The sequence below is a fragment of the Hibiscus syriacus genome, unplaced genomic scaffold (genome assembly GCF_006381635.1).
Source record: "Hibiscus syriacus cultivar Baekdansim isolate YM2019G1 unplaced genomic scaffold, ASM638163v2 tig00112444_pilon, whole genome shotgun sequence".
NCBI lineage: Eukaryota > Viridiplantae > Streptophyta > Magnoliopsida > Malvales > Malvaceae > Hibiscus > Hibiscus syriacus.
Window position 1 is genome coordinate 66,643 of NW_024063333.1, and position 27,680 is coordinate 94,322.

The 27,680-nt window shown below is 33.8% G+C and overlaps 1 protein-coding gene and 1 pseudogene across 4 annotated transcripts in view; both read left to right on the forward strand.

The window, feature by feature from the left end:
* The first annotated feature begins 567 nt into the window (after positions 1-567).
* Positions 568-9,534, forward strand: LOC120179733 (annotated as a pseudogene).
* LOC120179734 (probable LRR receptor-like serine/threonine-protein kinase At1g56140) overlaps positions 1,849-27,680 on the forward strand; it is a 49,172-nt gene continuing 23,340 nt past the window's right edge. For 2 of the 4 annotated variants that reach the window (XM_039185254.1, XM_039185253.1), the window contains exons 1-2: positions 27,152-27,259; positions 27,341-27,530. In XM_039185254.1, the coding sequence (XP_039041185.1) occupies positions 27,172-27,259; positions 27,341-27,530 (278 nt within the window). In that variant the 5' untranslated portion in view covers positions 27,152-27,171. Of the gene's footprint in view, positions 1,955-27,151; positions 27,260-27,340; positions 27,531-27,680 lie in introns of those variants that run through there. The other 2 variants (XM_039185256.1, XM_039185255.1) reach the window with 2 other exon arrangements.

Sequence of the window (27,680 nt, forward strand, 5' to 3'; positions counted from 1 at the left end):
AGTACAAGTACCACATCATACGTTTTAGAAGTACGTATATCATATAAGATATTTTGTCAAAGTATAGGTACCAAATGTGCCATTATTCTTTATTTAAATTATTTATTTTAAGAGGTTGATATATACACCACAATAAATTTTTTTGTATTGATTTATTTCTTGTAAATCTCGTTTTTAATTATTTATTTTGTAAATTCCTAACATAATATTCATCAGCTCCAAATTCATCGATATGTTGACTCAAATTCGAGATTATATTAGCTGTTATGTCATTAATTATTTAGCAAATACAAACTAAATAGTCATGAATCTTTTCTTGCAATGCTTCTAATTTTAGCAAAAACTTATGTAATCCACCTTTTCTTTGTCTAAAATTTATCTGTCCATGTTCAATTCAAGAGATAAACTTATCTGTCCTTAGCACTGATTATAGATTAGTCAAACCAACATTCTTTGTTATACCAACCACTTTCTCTTCTCGTGTATCCCATTAAAACATATACAAATGTTCCCAAGCTTCTTACAATTGATTCAACAAACATTTTCATATCTCAAGACCATAAAAAAATGGACAAGGATCTTAGCTACATGCAAGAATTGGGAGAAATGGCGCCATCCCTCATGAAAACTCCCTACAAACCTACGATTTCTCCTCGATTGGAGCCCATACCTGAAGAGGAATGTGACGATGCGGAGGTGTTGAAGAAGAGGGTCTTTGTTCTTCTTCCCGTTTTGATTTCTTTTTCTATCTGTGCGTTTCTGCATAGGTAGAGAACAAATATGAACACGAATTTTAAAATGCGATAAGTCAATATGACTCATTTATATAATTAATTTTAAGTTTATATTTATATTAGTCAGCGTAGATTTTTAATTTTTTATTATTATATTTCATGTATGTGTATGATTTATTAAATTTATGTGTTATTAATTATCGATGTTTATAAATATTTGCTTTAATTTTTGTGAGATTGTAATTCATTTAAATACTTTTTTTTAAATATAGGCATTATTTTAAATTGAATAACATATAAATTTTTTTTAGAGCAACTTAATAAATTTATTGCCAAGCATAAAATAAGTACATGTACGAAAACACACAGAACTAGAAGTAGAAGCTAGGGAACTAAATAATATCATCTGCTTCTAACAACGAAACTGCAAATTGTGGCTGGTTATCTAAGATTCATATATATAATTTTTATAGTTATAATCATCTTGCATATATTATATTTTTTAAGATTCATATATATACATAATTTTTTAATTATATTTTATATTTTATAATATTAAATGCTAAATATGAATAAAATGATAACAGATATCTTACTCAAAACATAGTAATAAAATATATACATGGTTAGAATGAATTGAAAATATCAAGTTTCGTACAACACATTAACAAGGGTACACAAGTAGAGACGATGATGAATGGCGAAGAACAAACAATTTGAGAGAAAAGTATTAAAGTGATAATTTTTAAATATGAAGGGTTAAATTCATTAAATTATTTTAAATTATAATCAAGTTGATAGAATATATAAGTTTTGGGGATTAAATCTATTATTGTACTTGAGCGCTTAACTATTCAATCTAATATTAAATACCCAGTTATCTGTTTATAATAATATTTTGATTAAATAATTAAATTATATATATTTTTTAGAAAAAAAACATAACCAATTTGTGATTTAACTAATAATTAATTGACCTGGAATGTAATTTAGCCAAAGTCAAACTGCAGCCGTACAAACTAGATGTCGATATAAGTGGTCGACTGATGATGAGAAACATCTGTGATGAGGGGGAAAAAACAGACAAAGCACAAAGAAAATGATTTTCATGTCTTGTTCGAAAGGCTTGCTCTATTTCTTCTTCTTCTTCTTCTTCGTTGTGTTCTTTTCATGTAGCCGATCTATCAGTGCCCAGAATGCCACCACCGATCCTTCTGAAGGTATTCTCTCTCTCTCTCTCTCCTCTCTCTCTCTCTCTCTCTCCCTCCCTCCCTCCCTGTCTCTCCCCTTATATATATATATATATGTATATATTGATAGTTAATTACTTGATACATACGTACATTTTTATACACTGCATATTATATATATATATATATATATATATATATATATGATTATGGGATTAACTAAAGTAACACAATCTCTGATCTCTCCGACAAAAGTTGCAGATAAGTTATGGGTTTTATTTTGTATTTTATATTATAAGTTCCTAATCCAATCTGAAAATTCGTTCGCCTCCTAACTGTAATTAAACACTTGTTTAATATATGATAACTTTTGGTGAAAATACATCCATATGCCTTTGGATTTTATACATCAAATTAAAACTGCTACTGCTGCTGCTGCAAGAGAGAGAGAGAGAGAGAGTTGCAGTCATGTGTACCCTAACATAATAAAAGTTTTCTCCGAGCAAAAGTCTCCTTTTGAAATTTGACAAATAGAGACGTATGAAGAAGAGAAATTAGGTTGTTCTTCCATCACTGTTTTTGGGTTAAGTGTCAAAAGAATTATGTGCATCTACATTTTTCTTACTTTCAAAGTTAGTAGTTGTGTTAGATTTTGTGGTGATGTTAAATCATATATATATATATATATATATATATATATATGATCATATTATTTTTAAAATTATTTTAATATTTAAAGCATATACGAATAGATGTCTTTAAATTTTAATTATTCGAATCCATATTGCTTCTAAGGTGGTTTATGCTCAGAATTTTTCTTATTCTATCGATAATGCACACACATTATATGTACTTGTTTAAACAAGTCTTCTAGAAAAAATAGCATTCTCTTCTATCATTTAGGTCGCTTAATCTTTTACCACTTATTTCAATCAAAAGATTCATAAAAGATCTAATTTAAGTGTACAAGATCTATCCTTCTTGTATAAGAATTATGCTCAAATAAGAAAATTTTATAATATAGACTTTAAATTTTGTAATATAATCTCTATTTATCCCCAAAATACTTCATCTAATATAAAATAACCCTTTAAAAAACATATCACCATTTGAACCAAATATACTAATAAAATAACTTCAAAACACTGTAATCAAAATATACCATTAAAACAACTTCAAATCAGTATAATCAAAATATACTAAGATTAATGCTTGACCCAGTAAACATTATCTCAACCAGCGATAAAGAAATCACGACTTTTACATCAATATGAATTCTTAAATACCCTCAACAAAAGTTTCTTATTTAACACGATAATATCATAAAAAAATAAATTTTTTGACAATATTAAAAATAAATCTCTCGTTGGTCTCTTTATCAAGCGTTATTTAAGACTTGTTGATATAGTCAATATTTACTTATTCTTTATCGGTACTGTTTATTGTACAATTCTAGATATGTCATAGTCATCGATCAAATATAAATTATTCATAACATTGACATAAACCTTTATTAATATAATAATATCATCAAAGAATTATTCATTGACAACACTGAAAAAAATTATCTATCATCCATCTCTTTGTCAAACATTTTGTAAGGCTTGTTCACTTTTTATTTATTAATACTTTGTCAAATTTTAGATATGTCATTTTCGTTAATCAAGTATAATTAGCGTGTGTCTTGACTTTTTGGGGGGGAAATAGTTTGATTAAAATTCCATAAATGCACTCATATTTTACTAGAAATTACTTTATTGCTTTTAGCTCCAACAAATAAATGTGATAGATATTAGCTTATATACATTTTGGATAGCTTATACTTACACTATGTAAAACTTATTAATTAAAATTTATAGTCATTAGATTTAAATAAATAAATAACTTAGACTTAATTAAAATTTATAATCTATAAATAAATATTTTTAACTCACTGTAAAATAATATCTTTTTATCTCAAACCCTAAACCCTGAATATTAAATATTAAACCCTAATTCTTAAACCCTAACACTAAAAAGAAACAATATTTTACCATTTATTTATGAGTTATAAATATTAATTAAATCTAAATCATTTATGTATTTAAATCTAATGGCTACAAATTAGTGTAAAACTTATTAATTTTACCTAGCTTGTCCATATATATATATAACAAATTTTTTTTATCTCTAAACAGATTTAAAATCTATATATTTATCATTAAATCTTAATTCGACTATTATCATTTATTATTGTAATTTATAAAAAAACAAATTCAAATATATTTAAACATACAATATCATAATATTAATAGAATAATAGTCCTAAAAGTTATTATATCCTTTTGTCCATAATACTGTCCCTTACTAATTTGTTTTAGGAACAATTTTATTCAATAAGCAACCATCTTTGATCTTAACAAATTGAAGCACAATTATTTTACTCATTCAAGTGTTTTAAGTTAACTATTTTTAATCGATTCATGCATAGTATAAGATGAGAAACTACTTAATGATATCTTAGTTTAAAAGAATATGAACAATGGGAAATTTTTAATATTGCATATAAACAGTGAGGGCAATGAACTCAATCTTCCAACAATGGGATGCACAAGCAGCGGATACATGGAACCACAGTGGAGAGCCATGCAGTGGAGCAGCTCTCAGCCAAAGTGACTCAGTGCTTGAGGATCCTTCTAATAACCCTACCATTAGATGTGATTGTTCATTCAACAGTAATACTGTTTGCCACATTACTCGACTGTATGTTTTTTCCCTGTCATTCTTCTGCAATATTTTCAAGCCATTATTATATCATTATAGTATGACAGACAAAATAAGGTTAATGCTAATTAATGCATCGTTTGTACTAGTAATCATGTTGTAAACACTTGTAACAGGAGGTTAGTTGGTCTAGATAAGCGAGGAGTGTTACCAGTGGAGCTTTTGGATTTGCCTTTTCTCAGTTTCTTGTAAGAATGTTATTTTTTGCCCTCCATCTCTCTGTTTTCTCCTCACCTTTGATCTTCATTTAATATTGTTTTGTGATGCAGGAAGATTGATCAAAACTTCTTCTCTGGTCCTTTGCCAGCATTCATTGGAAACATGTCCAGATTAGAGTTACTGTGAGTACTCAAATATTATCGGATAAAAGCATTTGGTTGTCGTAGAATTTTATGCTAGGGGCGAATGATCAAATTTCTTAAATAGAAGAAGACACCTTTGTTTGAGCTATTTAATTATTTTTACCATGTACAGGTCTTTGTCACACAATGTTTTCTCTGGACCCATTCCAAAGGAGTTTGGGAATCTTAAGGAGCTCTATCTGCTGTAAGAATGTGTGTTTTTCGTTTTCATGTTTCTCAAAGATATCATATGTGGATCAATGTCATGCAGGTCCATAAGTAATAATAATTTATCTGGAACACTGCCTCCTGAGCTTGGTAATTTAGTCAACCTAGAACAACTGTAAGTTTTAATTTTTTTTTAAGTTTCTCATAGGGGAATGTACATGACTGTGTTTAAAGATCATATATCCTGTGAAATTATGAGAACAAATGGTTGGTTTATAAATCTGGCAGGTACATGAACAGTAACGGACTGGGTGGTCAGATTCCCTCTACATTTTCTAACCTTGTAAACCTGCAACTTGTGTAATAAACACACTTCCCTATTGCTTTTATTTTGTAAATTTTAGATATTTTTTTTTTTTACTTTTTATGGCTAATAGTCTTTTAAAATTTTATAAATTCGTCACTAACTGTTCTTGATTGTAACCTTTGTTGAATTGCAGGAGGGGAGTTGACAATGCATTCACGGGAAAAATACCAGACTTTATTGGAAATAACTGGACAAAGCTTACATCGTTGTAATTCATCAAAAACACATTGGTTATAATCTTCATTGAGAAGGATAGTTTTGACTAGATTGTTCATCGGTTTTACTAGCCTGTCAAATGTTATACAGGAGATTTCAAGGGAATTCGTTCCAAGGACCAATACCATCCAGTTTCGCTAATTTAACCTCATTGAATTCTCTGTAAGTAGAGACATATTGCTTTCCTGATGATGCATGCATGTACGTACGTACATATGTTGTTGTTGTTGTTTATGCTTGTATATTATGTAGGCGAATTGGTGATATATACAATGGGAGTTCTTCTCTTGATTTCGTGAGAAATCTAAAGAACTTGACTGACTTGTAAGTTAAACATACTCCTAGAATTCATCAGTTCCCTTTTTGTGGGGAAAAAGATTTTTTTAACCTAAATTTATCCTTTTCTTTTCATTTTCTATAGGGTTCTAAGAAATGTCATGCTCAATGGTGTTTTGCCATCTTATATCACGGAATTACAATATTTACAAAGGCTGTAAGTTTTATCCAAAATTGAACTGCTTCAATAATCTGTGATATTCGCTTGCTTCATGTTATTAATTACATCATGTTTGCAGGGATTTGAGTTTCAACAACTTAACCGGCACAATTCCAAGTGCTTTGTTCTCGATGGATTCTCTCCGAGACTTGTAAGTATTACGAATTTGTAAATGAAAAATAATAAAATGAGATCAACATAAACTTAGAAATTAAAAAATATAAATACATAATATCTCATATATATATCTCCACTTTATTATGCTCATTCATGGTATTGTGATGGGCAGGTTTCTTGGAAACAATAGTTTAGTAGGTGACATTCCTAGCCAAAAGAGTGAAACTCTCCAGAATATGTGAGTTAACTTTTAACCACCTGATATTAACCATCAAATAGTAAAATCATGATTCTGGTGATATGTTCATATTACATACTTCCTGCCATTATACTCCCCTATGCAGAGATTTATCACACAATTTACTCTCAGGGAACTTGCCTTCTTGGGTGAACCCAGGCTTGCAACTGTGTGTATCCAAAGCTTGTTTCATGGAATTTTAACAACTGTAATAATCAATTGAATTCAATACCAATAAAAACTTGCTTCATGGAATTTTATGTAGGAACCTTGTGGCCAACAACTTCACACTTAACAGCTCAAGTCTAAGGTGAATCATCCTTGTGCAGCACCTCATTTTCCGGTCTTCTAAACTTTCTTGGAATGCATTCTTTTAAAGTTCCTAATAAAGAATTTTTTTTGAAATTCCTCAGGCTTTTACCAGGATTAGACTGCCTTCAAAGAAGCTTCCCATGCTTTAGAAATACTCCACGATGTACTATCCGAAACTTTCGAACTGGTATCTGTTGTTAAGCTTAATACTCTCTGCTAATCTAATTCGGTATCGACACGGCAGATGCAAATTTCTCGATCAAGTGCGGTGGACGACAGATGATTTCCGATGGGACAACATTTGAGGCCGATGATAGTGCTTTTGGCGCAGCAACGTTTAATGTGACCAGTACACGGAAATGGGCAGTTAGCACTGGAGGCTTGTTTTCAGACAGACAAAATCAATTGTACGTGGAAAACTATGGAGGACAAGTGAGAAGAACCAGCACTCCGGATCTGTATCAGACTTCAAGGCTATCCCCTGGATCACTCAGATACTATGGTCTAGGCCTTGAGAACGGGCTTTATACTGTGAAGTTGTTCTTTGCAGAGACGGGTTTCGAAGACCGGATCTCGCAGTCTTGGAGGAGTCTAGGAAGGCGAGTTTTCGATGTATATATTCATGGAAACCGTACATTAAGGGATTTCGATATATCAAGAGAGGCTGGTGGTGTTCAGAGAGCAGTAACTCCTACTTTCACTGCTAATGTAACAGAGAACCACCTTGAAATTCATCTGTTTTGGGCTGGTAAGGGGACTTGTTGCATACCAGAACAAGGTTATTACGGACCATTAATTTCGGCTATTAGTGTTACTCCAAGTAAGACATGTTCATGTAACAAATGCTTCATGTGCTTAGCTTCAGTTTTCTGTTACATTGATTTCGTTTCTCAGATTTCAGACCAACCGTCAGCGGGATACCGCCCGGAAATCATGAAGAGAAGAACCACACAGCATTGATTGCAGGTGTTACAGTTTCTTTGGTGGCATTGGCTTTGATACTTTTATGTACAATTATCTATCTGAAGATGAAAACAAAAGATGAGGATGAGGAAGGTAAGAGAATATATATATAAATCATATCTGCAATTATTGCATACTAATTACCTTACTTGACTTTGCAGTGCTTCTTGGCATTGGCCCCAGACCAAACACGTTTAGTTATTCTGAGTTAAAAGCCGCTACTGAAGACTTCAGTCCTTCGAAGAAGTTAGGAGAAGGCGGTTTTGGACCTGTGTACAAGGTAACTTGCTTGTCATACAAGGATGAAATTACTGAGAAATGATGATTTATTACAGAATTTTACTAAGTTGTTTGCATTAGGGTACACTTTCTGATGGAAGAGTTGTAGCTGTGAAGCAACTTTCAGTTGCATCAAACCAGGGGAAGGATCAATTTGTTACTGAGATAGCTACCATATCAGCAGTGCAACATCGTAATCTCGTCAAGCTATACGGATGCTGCATCGAAGGAAATAGGTGCCTCCTCGTTTACGAGTATCTCGAGAACAAAAGCCTCGATAAGGCACTCTTTGGTATAAGAGCATTCTAATACAACATCATAGTGCCTTTCGGTGTTGATTAATGAACAATTGTATGAGATTTGTTGCACTATAAATGCAGGAAAAAATGATTTGCATCTTGATTGGGCAACACGCTTCAATATCTGCTTATCAACTGCAAGAGGGCTAGCTTATCTTCACGAGGATTCAAGGCCAAGGATTGTTCATAGGGATGTCAAGCAAGTAATATATTGCTTGATGCACAGCTCTGTCCCAAAATATCCGACTTCGGATTGGCAAAGCTTTACGATGACAAGAAATCGCACATCAGCACTCGCGTAGCTGGAACGATGTACGATCTTTCAACCCTTTAATTTGTTCTTCAATCCTACCTTACTAGCCTGTAACTTTTTTGTATCAGTAAACATTACTCAACATGTGTAATGTTATATCTTGAAGTGGCTACCTGGCACCGGAGTATGCGATGCTCGGCCATCTTACAGAGAAAGCAGACGTTTTCAGCTTCGGTGTTCTGACATTGGAGATCACTAGTGGCAGGCCAAACTCGTATAACTCGATAGAAAACGACAGAATTTATCTCCTTGAATGGGTAATTCAGAAGGAAAATTTTCCTTTTGCAGTACTAATTGTTCAAGTAGTACTTATGATTCTTAATTTGTAATCAGGTATGGACCCTGCTTGAAAATAACCAACTCCTGAGCCTGCTTGATCCAACATTAGCGGATTTCGACGAAAACGAAGCTCTACGAGTGATAAGGGTAGCACTGTTATGCACTCAGGCATCGCCGTCGATGCGGCCACCCATGTCCCGTGTCTTTGCAATGCTTGCAGGAGATATTGAATTGAGCAATGTGACAGCAAAACCGAGCTATATAACTGATTGGTATTATAAGGATATAACAGGCAGCTACATGAATGAAGAATCACAAACATCCAATGCATCCGATCACAGTGGCAGCGAAAACAAGAGTACGAACAAGACTCTTTCGGGGTCGGATCATCAACCGATACTCTCGCCGGTAAATATTACCGACTTCAGCGACAGCGATAGCATCGGAGAAGGAAGGTGAGAGTCTTTTTGTTCGGAGTCTGCTATAATACCATATCATACGTCTTGAAAAAACATAAAGGATTTATGCTGTTTCTTCAACTCTACAAACTTTGTTGTTCAAGGAACTATCATTTCTATTTTGAATGAGTTGTCTTGTAATATACAATACATTTAACAATATAAAATTTCGGGGTATTTAAAGAAACCGGACATAACAACGCTAAAATCATCAAAGTATACAAACTAGTCATTAAAAAATAAGAGTAAACTATAACATTGACCACTCAACTATTTAGCTCTTTTACTTTTATCATCGATCTTTTAACTTTGTAAATCATACCACATAACTATTTAATTGTATCTAATCAAACTACTAACCGTTAGCATTAGACGGAAATGGTGACGAAACATTTGGTATAATTACATATATGGTCATTGTTACTTGCTTATTATATTAATTTGATCCTAATTTTAAAAAATAAAATAAATTAATCACACAATTAGATGAAGTCATGTGTCATCAACCAATTAGAGATTATTTTTTTTAATTTTTTTTTAATTCTATATATTTACTTTCCACCAATCACAAACTACAACCGACTCCAAGGAGATTCAAACACGGGGTCTTTGGCTGATAATGGAAACTTTAAACCGTTGAACAAACACCTAAATATTTTATGTGCTTTAATTTAAATTTACATAATAAATTAAATTCAAATCTTAATATTTAAAAGTATATTTTATTTTTTCTTAACTTATTAAATATATTTTATTTTTAATTTAATTTAAAAATATATTTTAATATCATTTTAAATTAAAAATATATATTAATCTTATTTTATTTTTAAAAAATATATTTTAAATTAAAGTCACATATTAAAATTAAAAATATATTTTATCTTAATTTATTAAATATATTTTTTTAATTTAAAAATATAGTTTAGACTTATTTAATTTAAATATATTTATTTTTATCTTACTTATGAAATATATTTTATTTTAATTTCATTTTAAATATATTTTTTAAAAATTAATATAGGAATAAAATATATTCTTTAAGTTAAAATAATATTAAAATATATTTTTAAATAAAAATAAAATATATTTAATAAGTTAAAAATAAAATAAAATATATTTTTTAATGTTTAGATGTGAATTTAATTTAGTGTGTGAACTTAAATTAAAAGGTATAAAATATTAAAAATTTATACATTGATATACTATATATAATAAATATATTTGTGTACCTTAAACAAAAAAAAAAAAAACCATTTGCCTCAATGGTTGAATGCTCCCATTATAAACCATAGGGCCCAGGTTTGAGCCCCACATGTGTTATCTTATGTTTGGTGGAATTTAAATATATTAAATTAAAAATAAATTAAAATAAGTTTAATCCAATAATAAAATGATGACATATGACTTTATCCGATTCGATAACTAAATTAAATTTAATTTATTAAAATTAATACCAAATTAATATAATATGCAAGTAACAACGACAAAATGTGTAATTATACCAAATATTTTAACAAGCACGTTACCATTTATGTTAAATGTTAAGCACTAATGGTTTGATTGAATACAATCAAATAATTATATGGTTTGATTGATAAAACTGAAAGATCGGTGGTAAAAATAAAATGAATAAATAATTGAGTGGTCAATTGTATAGTTTACCTTGAAAATAAATATAACCCTTTTTCATTTCGATCACCATTTTTTGAATTATTGTCAATTAAACCACACAATTATTTAAATGCATTCAATTAAGCCACTAGCCATTAACAGTTAACGAAAGTGATGGCGTGACATTTAATAAAATTGATATAATTTACATTTAGTCCTTACTACTTACATAATCTATCAAACTGGCAATAATTTTAAATTAATTCATTATTTTTAATTCTCTAATTATATGATGTCATGTGTCACGATATCATTAAAGGGCTTTTATTAATTTAATTTATATTTAATTTAAATATTTTTCCTCTAATCAAATGGTAACTCGTGGCACCATCTAATGGAAGGAAAATAAATTGAAACAACACTGTCCTTGTGTAATACCCTAATTTTGTCCGAATATTTTAATTCCATTTAAAGATGATCGGGAAATAATATGAAGGTGTTGGTGTTCGATGAAGAATTAATTCAAATAAGGAAGCGTGGAATTTTGCATTTGAAAGCTTTAGGTGCTCGATTAAAAGTGGAATCGTATATGAAAATCGGGACACAAATTGAAATCCAAATTCCAAATTTAAGTGTCTAAAGTCCATTTATAAGCCCAACTAAAGTACAAATAGTTACAATAATAATTATAGGACCCAAGCCCACAAAGAAGAGCAGGCCCAAGTTTGACCCGGTTACAACCCGAGCCCATTTGTAGCAATCTGACCCGACCCATTTAGTGGCTGCTCACGTGAAGTCCCTCGAGACTGTTGCTCCACTAAACGTTGTCCATAATTTACTGCCACCAATGCTCATGCCTGCTCTCGTGAGGACATCACCATGCAGCATTGCACCCAACAACTCAGTCCCCGAGCTAGCAGCAGATCCTCCCAGAGCCCCAAGACAGTACGCATCAACCCATGTCTGTCAACCACTGCTGCCATCGAGACAACCACTGTTTCCGCCCGTGCTCACCATTACTCGAGCCCATACCTTGCAAAATATTTGTTTTTGTTCTCCGAGGGTGCCAGGGGAGGAGGATCGAGAAGGCAAGAACAAATAAAACCAACTATCAGTAATTACAAGGGGGGTGTCAAAAAAATCAGCCATCAAAACAGAAAAAAAAATAGCAAACAGAGAGCACAGTGAACATTTACAATATGGGATAGGGTTCACGAATAAAAGGCAACCATAGAAACAAGAACAGGGGGAACTCCATCAAAAATTGGATGTAATTAGGGTATTTCTAAAACCCAGGAAAATAGGTTGTAACAGGAAACTGACCATTGTAAAAACCGAGAAGTAATTGAAGTACGATTTGGTTCGAGGTATCCTCACTAAGTTTTTTTCCTCTTGTTTTCCAGTTTTCTTTATGTTTACCTGTATTATTTTAAAATCAAAATAAATAGGAATAAAAATATATTTATCTTGGTTACCTTAGTCGGTTGAGTCGTGTGGCGGTCAGGGTAAGGAGTTCGAGCGTAGGCGAGCAGTGTTTTCTCTACGAACATGGGCATTGTTCGATGTAAGGGAAAATTTTGAGAAGAAATAAAGAGCAAAATACAAAAAATAGAGGAAGGAGATTTTACCTAGTTTGTTCAAGTCTTCGTCGGAGTGAAGGGTAGCCGTTGATGTTTAGTGGCCAGTAGGTGGCCCTAGTTTGGGGTTGTTTGAGATATCAGTCAAACCACAATAAGGTCAAAGTGAGTGTAAGGTAGCTTTGGGCTTTGGTGGTCTTCGTCCTTTGGAGGTCGAAGCAGAGACGGTGTCGATATACGGCGGTCGTGGCTCCTTTGGGTTTTGATTTTTAGTTGACCTAGGTAGTTTTGAGGGGTTTTCACGTTGTCAATGTTTGGGTCATCCCTGTGTTTCCTTCTGTCATCGATCGGGGCGTGAGATGGCCACCAGATCGGTGGTCCGTGTGGTTCGAGGAGAGATCAGCGGTGCGTGGGTTTGGTGAAAGATGAGAATTACGGTTGGGGGGTGTTGAGCACAAATGAGGCTAGGGTTCTGTTTTTCACCCAAAATATTATATATATTAGATTATTAAAACGGTGTCGTTTAGGGGGTTTAGGGCACCGTTTCCCGCGTGGTTTATTCCTCGTATGAGCCATTCCAGTTTTACTTCTATTTCTTTTAGTTCTAGAATGGAGTCTAGTATTTTTAATTTGTTCTTTATATTTTACGAGTATTCAATTTTAGTCCTGATTGGTAATGTATTTAGCGTCTGTTCTTTATACATTTTATTTGTGGTTTCTACATGTTTCGTTTTAGTCCCTAGGTCGAAGTTTGCATGTTTCTAATTCTGTCTATTTATTTTATGTTAATTTAATTTCCGTCCTAAATGTTGATTTGTTTCATTTCTGTTGTTTAGATTTTAGACTTTAAGCTTTTTGCATGTTACATTTTAGTCATGTGGGTATGTTATTTTAAGTTTCTGTGATGTTGCATATTTGGCATTGCATTTTCCCGATTTTCATTTTAGTTTTATAAGTGGTCTCGGTTTTACTTTGATCTTAGAATATGTAATGCATTGATAGGGTTTTTTTTGTGATCTTTGTGTAATAGTGATTTTAGCTTTAGATTTATTTACTCATTTATTTTAATCGCATGTTTAATTAATTTTTACATGACATCCTTTTTGCATGATTTGCATGATATCCTCATAAGCATGATATGTCACCATTACATAATCGGATTAAAGATAATACTCTTTTAATTTAAAACTATCGGAATGGCTTCTTTTAACTTACTAGAGGGTTATTTTGACGATTTTAAATTAAAAGTGTATCCCAACAGTGTCACCAAAAGAATTGATTAATCACTTTAAAATTTGGGAATTAAAGAAAAAGAAATATTCGGCTATTTAAATTAGTTGAGAAAAGATCGTTAGAACTCACCTAAAGATCTTTAGAACTCACCTAAAGATCTGGTCTCGATATTTTTAAATAATCGAATATCCTTTATATTTCTAATGACTTGGTAATTTTAAATTAACATATTTTGTTGCTTTTAAATGTTACAAATTTGCACTTTTATTGTTTAAAGGGATCATTAATCAAATTAAACTCGAACTTGTGAAATTCATTGCAAAGACATTAATTAATCGACTAGGTACCGATTTAGGGCGTTGTGGGGGTGCTAATCCTTCCCCACACGTAACCAACTCCCGAACTTGGATTTTGGTGATGTAGACCGTAAATTTGTCGTTTTAATTAAAATTAATTTTTATTTAAAATGAAAACGTTTTTGGGTGCCCAATCACACCCTAATCAAAGATTGGTGGCGACTCCTCGAACCATATGTTTTTATCGTAAAGAAATTTCCAAATTTTCGAAACTAGAGGTTTTCTAAAAAGCGTATTGTTTTTAATTAAAAATTCAATTGAAAAGAGAATAATTAAAAATGACACGGTTTTCAAAATCTCGCTCCCCGCACGTAAAAATCGTTTCGACAGCTTGGCGACTCCGTTGGGGAATTTTTTTGTAGAGAGTCAGGCCAATAGTCGATTGATTAATTGTCTTTGCAAACGTAAGTTGTAAGTTCGCTTTAATTTGGTTTTTGATCCATTGTTTGTTTTAAATTTCTAGTTTACATTTTAATTTGTTATTTGGTTAACTAATAAATAGTTGTACTAACGTGTGATTTGCGTGTTTCAGTTTTCTGACTTTAGTTTGTTGATTTCCTTGGATCGAGGTAAAGGATTATGGGTTTCCCCTTACTGTCGCTACAACCTTTCGATATTTAGAGCCTCTTACTGTGCTCTGTCCTGTTAGGTAGGGGTGAACGCTACGCTTTCGTGGGAAAAATTACTTTTCTCCGCATGAGCTTTAGCAAGTAACCTCTGGGGTACATGCCTTATGTTTACGAGTGAAACATTGAGTTTCCTCGTATGGACATAGGGAAATATATCCTCTCGAATTGAACTTGATCCGTTTTAAGCCTATGATGGGTGAGGATCGAGGGTCTGACAAGCCCAAGGGGGCACCAGCAAAGGATAATTCGAGGACCTTGTTAGTGATACCAATACTCTGCCCGTCTTATGTTGAATCCCTGTCCGCAGACACGAAGGGGAAACTCATTCTAACCTTTTCCTCGAAGTTATTGGTTTTTGCAAAAAGTATGAGAACTAGAAAAGCATGCGGTTAGGTTTTATATTCCCGTACTAAGCATATTGAGTAGCAAGAAGGCTGATTGACTAGCAAGAAGGCTGATTGACAGGTGATTGACTAGCAAGAAGGCTGACCATATTGAGGCAAGAAATTCTCCACTATGTAGTCAAAACCGGGAGATCCAGAGATGTTCAAACGATCCATGAAGAAGGGCACCCAAGGAATGAAGAGATCTAAAGTGGATTGGAAATTTCCTTTAAAGGTGTAAAGGTCAAGATGTTGAATCAAAAGATATATATAGTCATACCAAGGACGAGAAGACCATTCATAAAGACGAGAAGATCATTCACAAAGACGAGAAGACCATTCACAAGGACGAGAAGATCATTCATAAAGACATGAAGACCACTTCTCACTGAAGGTAAGGATGGAGATTTCAAGATTCAATTTAAGGACATTTGACGTCATCAAAGGTGATGGAATACGACGACGATTTTGGAGATGCAATACTAGATCCCATGAAGAGTACGACTCAAGGAAATGAAAAGATGAAGACTCACAGTTGTATTTTGACTACATGGTGTACTTATTGAATTCTTGTTGTCTAAGTGAATGGTTGTTCTATAAGTGGTCACTTTCGGGATTAACACCTCGTGCATTTGCATTTGCATTGCATGTATTTGTTTAAGCATTTTTTATATGCATTGATTATGAAAACATGTAAATAACTTATGAAAGATTATGTGACAGAAATAACAAGGTCATTCATTTATACTCTTCCTCGTCGTCATGAACAAACAAATGGAAGCGATAGAGCAAGTTAATGAGAAATCACAAGATCCATTGCAAGAACAGTTGGTCGGGTCACAACAAGATACGAGGAATCAAGCATCGGGTTCTCTATAAGATGCATCGAATCAAATGATCCAGGTGTCGACACCACAGGTTGTGGGTAAAGAGAAAGTGGAGGATAAAGGAAATCAATTTCATCAAACTAATGCATCAAGAGTGATAATTTGCCCCAGAGAATCTAACTCAAACCAAGGGAAGAGCCTCGTCAATTATGGGCAGTTTGAGAACAAATTCAAGTGGTTGAATGAAGCCGTTAAAAATATGAAGGTTGTTAATGCCACTCAGAAGGAGTTAGAAGCCAGAGAACTCAGTTTGGTCCCTGATTTGGTCATCCCACATGAATTTAGGGTGCCTAATTTTGAGAAATATGATGGCACCAATTGTCCCCTAATTCATCTGAAAATGTTTTGCAGAAAGATGGAAGGGTACTTAGATGATGATAATATGTTGATTCATTACTTCCATGATAGTCTGGTTGGGCCAGCTGTAGTATGGTACAATTGTTTGAACAAAGAGCAGATCAAGACATGGGTCAACCTAGCTGATGCTTTTCTGGGGCAATATCAATATGTTAAAGGCTTAGCCCCAAAATATCATCACCTTCAAAAGATAAGGATGAAAGCTACTGAGAGCTTTAAAAAATATGCCCTAAGATGGAGAGGAGTGGCAGCGCAAGTTCAACCTCCTTTGGTAAAAGAGGAAATATGACATATGTTTCACGATTCTCTTCCGGCTTCTTTCTTTGAGTTAATGTTGGAAAATTCGACGAATGACTTCAAGGATCTTATGCTGGCTGGAGAGTCAATTGAAGATGCAATCAGTAAGGGAAACTTGAAAGTCACTTCCAAAATCTCAAGAAATAAAGAACGAAGAGATGATGAGGTGAATGAATGTCACGTCCAGAGCTCCCACAACCGCAAAAAAAAAAGGGGTAGCAAGTTACTCGAGTCATCTAAGGAAAATCTCAAGATCGAAAAAATACTTTGAAAGTGTTCCAAACTTCTATCTCGGATCTATATCCTTATTTGGTTAAAGGTCAATACCTCACACCAAGGCCAGTGAAAGTGCAACCAGACCCTTTTTCTCATAGTTATGATCAAGATAGTGTTTGTTATTTTCACTTGGGGGCATTGGGGCATTCTACGGAGAATTGTAGGCCTCTGTTTAAGAAGATAGAAATTCTTGTGGAAAATGGGACGTTGATACAAGAATTGGTGAAACAATGGATGACGAGCTCGAGTGGGGCACCAGAACATAATGTGTAACAACCGATCGAGTCAAACGTCACTGCATCAGAAGAATAATGGGGCATCCTGACTGCGCAGAAATCATTTTGTTCATCATGAAACTTTTTATCATTTGCAACATCTTGTTTGAACATGTTTTTTGGACTTTCTCATCAATTTTTTGTAATGATATTTAAATGAATTCATGTTACTTTAAGGATGGTGAGCATTGAATCGAATTCATGACTTGAAATTCTTTGAATATAAATTGAATTAAAAGCTCTTTAATGATTAGAGTTATAAATCTTTGACAAAATGACAAGGTTGAAACCTGATAAAACAAGGACCCTGGACCTTACCCCCAGAATTTACAATCGAACACCGTACATTTTTATTACAAGGACCAATATAGCCTTGTCCTATCATAAAGGAATGAACCATAGGCTTGGTATTCAGGTATGCATAAGAGCGGACAACATGGGGCATCTTTTTGTGTACGACGTTACAAAACTGTTTAGACCATACTTTTTGTTGACGACATTCGATGATGATTATGATCTTTACGGATGGAATAGTCGAGTAGGTGAATCTAGTTTAGGTCAGTTGCTTGGAAATTGAACTCTAACAATGAGATTTTCTGACTTTCAACAACACCTAGACTATGACAGGTTCTTCTTGACAAGCTTAAGAAATTGAATCCGCATACCCAACAAAATATATATAGAGAGATATAATATATTGGTATACAATAAAGCTGAGCTATTCCGCGAAGGCAATTGGTTATAGAGGAAACTCGAAAGCCCTGGCCTTATGAATAGATTATATTCAAACCATGACCTTGATCGGGTACCTGGCAATTCGGTGTATGCTCCACTGCGATTGTCAAGTCAAAGACTTTGTGATGAGATGAACCCTTCAGCTAGCCCGATAAAGACAAATTACAATAAAGCTGATTTTAGCTAGCCAAAAAATGGCAAATTAAATCAATTTTATAAATAAAGAGTATCGGTAAAGATTGACTAAGGGAGTCAAGGAACACATGTTATAGTCAATTTCATACGAGCACTCAGAAATTTCATTTTTAGATCGATATTTCTACACTGACTTGGTTAGAGGAGTCTACGAAGCTTGAACAAATGGAAGATTTCAGAGAACTGAAATGGAAGTGTTCTAAGAAGTCTAGTAATAGATTATACTAGTTGCGTCATTTTTTCCGCATCTGATTAAAATACCAAGCTAAGAAAGAAGGGCATGTTGCGATGGCCACAATGATCAAGAAAGAGATGGTATTTTAGTGGACGAAGCTTTAGAAAATAGGAAGCCAACCTAAAACCAACCGCTCAATTTTGACACTTGTCAAAGAGCTATAACCCTAAAAACATTATAGAGCTATTGATTCTTTTGATATTCTGTGAACTCATGTCTATGATTTGATTTGATTGCGAGCCTAAATTAAGGGGCAATATTTAATAAAATTCTTTCATTATTTGATCATTGAAATAAGAGAAAGAATGAAAACATTTTTCAAACAGGACAGTTAAAATGTGAAAGGTCCTTAAAGCTGACGAGGCTCATTGTGTCTCTATTTGAGAAGAAGAATAAGCAATGTCTGAACGTGAAGCATTCCACAATCTTGAAGTAGATGGTCTAAAGAGAGCAGAATGGATAAAGAATAAGAGCTTTTAGTATTTCCAAATGACGTTGTCAATAACCCATCAAGAAGTAGATGCTCGCCATATTTGAAAGGGACACATATCTCAGCCCAAATGAAAATGCAAGACATTGTGTTAGAATGGTTGATCACTTCTTAAGTAGCATGAAGAAAAGCCCTCAAACTATTTGAAAACACTACTATGTAGTGACACCAGAATGAGAACATTCAAGTTATGATTTGTTGGGGCACGGCTGAACCCACATCAGGTTGAGATGACAAGATTTAGAAGAAGAAGAAGGCATGAAGAATGAGCCTTAAAATCTAAGGTGATGAGGCATTTTGAAGGCCTGTACCAGTATAAGATAATATTGGGGCACGACTAAACCCACATCATGTTGAGATGACAATATTCAGACCAAGAAGTTATTGAGAATGAGTCTCGCAACCTGAAGTGTCAGGGGCAGATCGTGAATTTGAGCGGAGCTTACCTTGTAAAGCAAATCAACTGAGCATCAATCAATGGCAAAGTCCTGGAAGAACAACTCTGAAAGCATAATTGAGCCAATGACAGAAATGGGGCAACACAACCGTATTTCTGACCGTAGCAAGAAGTTGAGAGAGAAAAGACTTTCTCCGAAATGAAGACAGAAAATAAAGATGACAAAAAGATAGAAGAAGATCAGAGGGCTCTTCCAAAAATGCAAATTGGAAATTATGAGTTGCTACACGGGTATACGAAGCAAACCCAAGAAAAGAATGATCAAGTAGAAGAAGACTGAGTTTGCCACTATGAAGGCAATTGAAGATTAAATCGACATTTATGCATTCATGAAAACATCATTTGCATAAAAGAAAATGCATTACACTTATACATTTAATTGCAATCGTGTTTCATGCATAAATACATGATTTTGACAGATCTTCTAGCGAAAAGAGAATATGCAGAATGTTAAAATCCTGATGATCGAAAGGAATATTTCAAACCTTAAATGTAAAGAATTACATTTAAAGAGGCATACCCTGAAGAACAGAGAGGTCTAATCCACAAAAGAAGTATAGCTTTGAAGTGAAGACCATCAGATGTAGAAGAAAAACAAAGATTTTCGTGTATGAAGAGAGACTTGCACACATGAGATTGGAGCAAAGTCAATCTTAATCCTTCACCAGAGAGTAGTGAAGCAATCCATCTTAAGCCTTCACCGAAGAATAGTGAAGCAAATCAATCTTAAGCCTTCACCTGAGAATAGTGAAGCAAATCAATTTTAAGCCTTCACCGAAGAGTAGTGAAGCAAATCCATCAGTAAGCCTTCCGAACATGATGATTAAGTCCTCAAGGCAATCTTAAGCCTTCACCTGAGAATAGTGAAGCAAACCATCTTAAGCCTTCATTTGAGAATAGTGAAACAAATCAATCTTAAGCCTTCACTAGAGATTAGTGAAACACCACCTTGATCATTCACAGAAGAATAGTGAAGCAAACCATCTGAAACATTCACCGGAGAATAGTGAATCAACTCAATCTTAAGCCTTTACCGAAGAGTAGTGAAGCAAATCCATCAGCAAGCCTTCTGAGCATGATGATTAAGTCCTCAAGGCAATCTTAAGCCTTCACCTGAAAGGAGTGAAGCAATTCCATCTTAAGCCTTCACAAGAGTAGTGAAGCAAATCCATCAGTAAGTCTTTCGAGCATGATGCTTAAATCCTTCGGGTCATCTGTAAGCCTTTAGAGCAAGATGATAAGTCCTTCGGGCCATCCATAAGACCTTCGGGTAGGATGTTTTCACATGAATTTGGAAATGAAAAAAATGATGTTTTAAGAAGATGGAATTTTTGAAAACGAAGAATGTGATTTTCAAAATTTCATAATTTATAAGGCATTCGGGCCATCAGTAAGTCTTTCGAGCATGATGCTTAAATCTTTCGGGTCATCTGTAAGCCTTTAGAGCAAGATGATAAGTCCTTCGGGCTATCCATAAGACCTTCGGGTAGGATATTTTCATTGAATTTGAAAATGAAAAAATGATGTTTTAAGAAGATGAAATTTTTGAAAACGAAAAAAGCGATTATCAAAAATTCACAATTTATAAGTCCTTCGGGCCATCAGTAAGTCTTTCGAGTATGATACTTAAATCCTTAGGGTCATCTGTAAGCCTTTAGAGCAAGATGATAAGTCCTTCGGGCCGTCCATAAGACCTTCGGGTAGGATGTTTTCAAATGAATTTGAAAAATGAAAGAATGATGTTTTAAGAAGATGAAATTTTTGAAAACAAATAATGCGATTTTCAAAATTTCACAATTTATAAGACATTCGGGCCATCAGTAAGTCTTTCGAGCATGATGCTTAAATCCTTAGGGTCATCTAGAAGCCTTTAGAGCAAGATGATAAGTCCTTCGGGCCGTCCATAAGACCTTCGGGTAGGATGTTTTCATTGAATTTGAAAATGAAAAAAAAATGATGTTTTAAGAAGATGAAATTTTTGAAAACGAAGAATGTGATTTTCAAAATTTCACAATTTATAAGTCCTTTGGGCCATCAGTAAGTTTTTCGAGCATGATGCTTAAACCCTTCGGGTCATCTGTAAGCCTTTAGAGCAAGATGATAAGTCCTTCGGACCATCAGTAAGTCTTCGAGCATGATGATTAAATCTTTCGGGTAATTTGTAAGCCTTCACTAAAAAGTAGTGAAGCAGAGTCACATCAGAAGATTTCTCGAGTTCTATACTCCTTGAAAGGAATAGGGAGCGAACCCATTTTTCAGGAGATTTCTTGAGTTCTATACTCCCTGAAAGGAATAAGGGAGCAAACAAGTTTGCTGAAGATTATTCGAGTCTTATACTCCCTGAAAGAATAGAGAGCATAGACGTTTATGGAAGATTGTGCGAGTTTCATGCACCCTGAAAAATAGGGAGTGAACCTGCTGATCGAAGATTGATCAAGTCCTATACTCTCTGAAAGAATAGGGATTAGACATGTTTTCTGAAGATTTTTCAAGTCTCACTTACCCCGGAGGAGGAGTGGCGCAGATCTCTTATCAAATTTTAAAGCAAGAAGATGGAACTGGACAAAAACACCCAAGTACAATATAAGTCATCTAAGCTATTTTATGCTTTCTCAGAAGAGTATTGGAGTAAACCATCAGATCATCAGATGTGGAAGGAAATCGAAGTTTCTCGGGTACAAAGAAGCAGAGCAATCGATTAAAAGGGTTTGTGCACGTGAGATGGAGGCAAAAGTCAAGAAGATTAATGAAGAAGGGAAAAGACGCTGCAGACAGACAAAATTAGGTTATTTTTATCTTTGCTACGTTCTTGTGTTCACAATAACGAGCAAAGAGGGGCAGCTGTAATACCCTAATTTTGTCCAGACATTTTAATTCCATTTAAAGATGATTGGGAAATAATGTGAAGGTGTTGGTGTTCGATGAAGAATTAATTCAAATAAGGAAGCGTGGAATTTTGCGTTTGAAAGCTTTAGGTGCTCGATTGGAAGTGGAATCGTATATGAAAATCGAGACACAAATTGAATTCCAATTTCCAAATTTAAGTGTCTAATGTCCATTTACAAGCCCAACTAAAGTACAAATAGTTACAATAATAATTACAGTACCCGAGCCCATAAAGAAGAGCAGGCCCAAGTTTGACCCAACCCATTTAGTGGCTGCTCACGTAAAGTCCCTCGGGACTGTTGCTCCACTAAACGTTGCCCATACTTTACTGCCACAAATGCTCGTGCATGTCCACGTGAGGACATCACCATGCAGCATTGCACCCAACAACTCAATCCCCGAGCCAGCAGCAGATCCTCCCAGAGCCCCGAGACAGTACGCATCGACCCATGTCTGTCAACCACTGCTGCCATCGAGACAACCACTATTGCCGCCCCTGCTCACCATTACTCGAGCCCATACCTTGCAAAATATTTGTTTTTGTTCTCCGAGGGTGCCAGGGGAGGAGGATCGAGAAGGCAAGAACAAATAAAACCAACTATCAATAGTTAAAAGGGGGTGATAAAAAAATCAGTCATCAAAACAGAAAAAAATCAGCAAACAGAGAGCACAATGAACACCTACAATAGGGGATAGGGTTCATGAACAAAAGGCAACCACATAAATAAGAACAAGGGGAACTCTATCAAAAATTGGATGTAATCAGGGTATTTCTAAAACCCGGGAAAATAGGTTGTGACAGGAAACTGACCATTGTATGCAAAAAACCAAGAAGTAATAGAAGTACAATTTGGTTCGAGGTATCCTCACTCAGTTTTTTTCCTCTTGTTTTCCAGTTTTCTTTATGTTTACTTGTATTATTTTAAAATCAAAATAAATAGGAATAAAAAGAGATTTATCTTGGTTACCTTAGTCGGTTGAGTCGTGTGGCGGTCAGGGTAAGGAGTTCGAGCGTAGGCGAGCAATTTTTTCTCTACGAGCATGGGCACTGTTCGAAGTCAGGGAAAATTTTGAGAAGAAATAAAGAGGAAAATACAAAAATAGAGGAAGGAGATTTTACCTAGTTTGTTCAAGTCTTCGCCGGAGTGAAGGGTAGCCGTTGATGTTTAGTAGCCAGCCGGTGGCCATAGTTTAGGGTTGTTTAAGATATTATTCGAACCACGATAGGGTCAAGGTGAGCGTGAGGTAGCTTTGGGCTTTGGTGGTATTCGTCGTTTGTAGGTCGGAGTAGAGGCGGCGTCGATATACGACGGTCGTGGCTCCTTTGGGTTTCGATTTTTAGTTGAGCTAGGTAGTTTGGAGGGGGGTTTCACGTTGTCAATGTTTGGGTCGTCCCTGTGTTTCCTTCTGTCATCGATCGGGGCGTGAGATGGCCACCAGATCGGTGGTCTGTGTGGTTTGAAGAGAGATCAGCGCTGCGTGGGTCTGGTGAGAGAGGAGAGTTACGGCTGGGGGTGTTGAGCAGAAATGAGGCTAGGGTTCTGTTTTTCACCCAAAATATTATATATATTAGATTATTAAAACGTCGTCATTTAGGGGGGTTTAGGGCACCATTTCCCGCGTGGTTTATTCCTCGTATGAGCCATTCCAGTTTTACTTTTATTTCTTTTAGTCCTAGAATATAGTCTAGTATTTTTAATTTGTTCTTTATATTTTACGAGTATTCAATTTTAGTCCTGATTGGTAATGTATTTAGCGTCTGTTCTTTATACATTTGATTTGTGGTTTCTGCATATTTCGTTTTAGTCCCTAGGTCGAAGTTTGCATGTTTCTAATTCTGTCTATTTATTTTATGTTAATTTAATTTCCATCCTAAATGTTGATTTGTTTCATTTCTATTGTTTAGATTTTAGACTTTAAGCTTTTTGCATGTTACATTTTAGTCATGTGGGTATGTTATTTTAAGTTTCTGTGATGTTGCATATTTGGCATAGCATTTTTCCGATTTTCATTTTAGTTTTATAGGTGGTCTCGGTTTTACTTTGATCTTAGAATATGTAATGCATTGATAGGGTTTTTTTTGTGATCTTTGTTTAATAGTGATTTTAGCTTTAGATTTATTTACTCATTTATTTTAATCGCATGTTTAATCAATTTTTACATGACATCCTTTTTGCATGATTTGCATGATATCCTCATAAGCATGATCCGTCACCATTACATAATCGGATTAATGGGAATACTCTTTTAATTTAAAACTATCAGAATGTCTTCTCTTAACTTACTAGAGGGTTGTTTTGACTATTTTAAATTAAAAGTGTATCTCAACAATGTCACCAAAAGAATTGATTAATCACTTTAAAATTTGGGAATGAAAGAAAAAGAAATATTCGGCTATTTAAATTATTTGAGAAAAGATCGTTAGAACTCACCTAAAGATCTGGTCTCGATATTTTTAAATAATCGAATATCCTTTATCTTTCTAATGACTTGGTAATTTTAAATTAACATATTTTGTTGCTTTTCAATGTTACAAATTTGCACTTTTATTGTTTAAAGGGATCATTAATCAAATTAAACTCAAACTTGTGAAATTCGTTGCAAAGACATTAATTAATCGACTAGGTACCGATTTAGGGTGTTGTGGGGGTGCTAATCCTTCCCCACACGTAACCGACTCCCGAACTTGGATTTTGGTAACGTAGACCGTAAATTTTTTGTTTTAATTAAAATTAATTTTTATTTAAAATGACAACATTTTTGGGTGCCCAATCACACCCTAATCAAATATTGGTGGTGACTCCTCGAACCATATGTTTTTATCGTAAAGGAATTTCCAAATTTTCGAAACGAGAGGTTTTCTAAAAATCGCATTGTTTTTAATTAAAAATTCAATTGAAAAGAGAATAATTAAAAATGACGCGGTTTTCAAAATCTCGCTCCCCGCACGTAAAAATCGTTTCGACACCTTGGAAGTGGAAGAAGAGTTGAACCTGATACTTCTTAGATGATAAGCATCATCCTTAACCACTTTTCTGAGACTAATTTTTAATATTATGCTTACATCAACTAATATTTATCTTATAATATAATGAAGGCTAGAACAATGAAAATAGAAGCAACACTAAAACGACTTGATTCAAATAAATTAATATTTTAAAATATATTGTTTATATTCGACTCGCCCCAACTTGATTCAAATAAATTAATATTTTAAAATAGTTAAAATAATATACTTATAATTATTTATTATATTTTAAATGGTTAAAATAATATTTTTTCCTCAAACTCGATCCATTTTGAATATATAAAAAAGGTAAACTAGTAATTTATATCGGTTGGGGTTGAGTTAGTGATTTCTTATCTTAAATCCGGTCTCACCCCAATTTGAATATATTAATAGTTGAAAATAGTTAAAATAATACATTTATAATTATTTATTATAATTTAAATAGTAAAAATGATATATTTTGCCTTAAACTTGGACCGATTCAAATATAGATATAGAAGAATAAACTAATAATTTATACCGGATTGGATCGAATTGTTTTCGTGTTGCTTCTATTTTCATTGTTATGGCCTTCATTATATTATAAGATAAATATTAATTGATGTAACCATTATATCAAAAATTAATCTTGGAGCAGTAGTTAAGGTTGTTGCATATCAGCCAAGCAGTCTCAGGTTTGATTCTTCATTCCCCTCCAAGGGCAATGTTGTTTTAATTTATTTTCTTACTATCATATGGAGCCACGTGTCACCATCTTAATGGTGAAAAAATATTTAAATTAAATATAAATTAAATTAATAAAAGCCCTCTAATGATATCATGACATATTTCATTATATAATTGGAGGATTAAATATATTGAATTAATTTAAAATTATGACCAATTTGATAGATTGCGTAAGTGATAAGTACTAAATGTAAATTATACCAATTTTATTAACTATCATATCAGCACTTCCGTTAACTGTTAACAGCTAGTGGCTTGATTGAATGCATTTAAATAGTTAGGTGGTCTGATTGACAAAATTAAAAGATCGATGATAAAAATAAAAAGACTAAATAATTGAGTGGTCAATTGTATAGTTTACCCTAAAAATAAAATATGATTAACATAATATTAAAAATTCAACCAAACAATTCGAAAAGAGAATTAATGAGCTTCTAAAAGTACATATAAAGATGATTATCACAATTCAACTACAATTTATCTTTAATGATTAAAAGTAATTATCAAGCAAAAAAAATTCAATGAGGGTCTAAAAGTAATACATTTTAAAGTAAAACTAATAAAAGGGGAACACACTTGAAAAATCACCTTATTCTTAAAAAGTACTAGTGGTAAACATTAAACAAAGTAAAATATAGTATCAAATCTGAAATTATTGGTTAAAAAAGATTGGTGGAGAAATCTAACGTCAGCCGCCAAAATAGAATATTTTTGAGAAAGTTTACAACTTGGTTCTCAAGCTTTTCAATTTGGTGGGGTTTTAGCTTCCCACAGTCACTTTGGATTAATTACATTGACCAAAACATAGACGAAGACTTTGTCCCCAACAATAATTCAGATCTCGAGGGACAGTACCAACTTGCTCACTTACATAAGTCCCATTGAAGTCTGTGATGGACTTATTCAAATTTGATAATTTACAAGTTATTTAGGAGTCTTTATACTGATCAAAGATGTTAACAACAGTGTTGTTTGATGATGAGAAACATTTGTGAATCAAAACATAAAGAAGGGAAAAGAAAAATGATTTCGAAATGTTTGTTCTTGGTAGTTTTATTTTCATGGAGTCAATCCATTACTGCCCAGAATGCCACCACCGATCCTAAAGAAGGTACTCTTCTTGCTCTTTCTGCTTTAAAGAAATTACTATTAGCAGTGAGATGAATTTTGTGTTTAATGAATGAGGGAACAGTGAGGGCACTGAACTCGATATTACAACAATGGGATGCACAAGCAGCGGATTCATGGAACATCAGTGGAGAGCCCTGCAGTGGGACTTCTCTCAGCCAAGATGACACTGTTTTCGGTGATGGTTCGAACAATCCCTCGATTCGATGCGATTGTTCCTTCAACAATAAAACTCTTTGCCACATTACTCGACTGTAAGCTTCTTCTTGTCCTTTCTCTTCTGCAATTATATTGTATAGCAGTTAAAATAAGGCTAGTTGGATCCAAAGGCTAGTCCCACTCATGTTAACTGGTAATAAGTTGAAATGGGTCTTCATTGATATTTGTAGAAACATTTTACATGT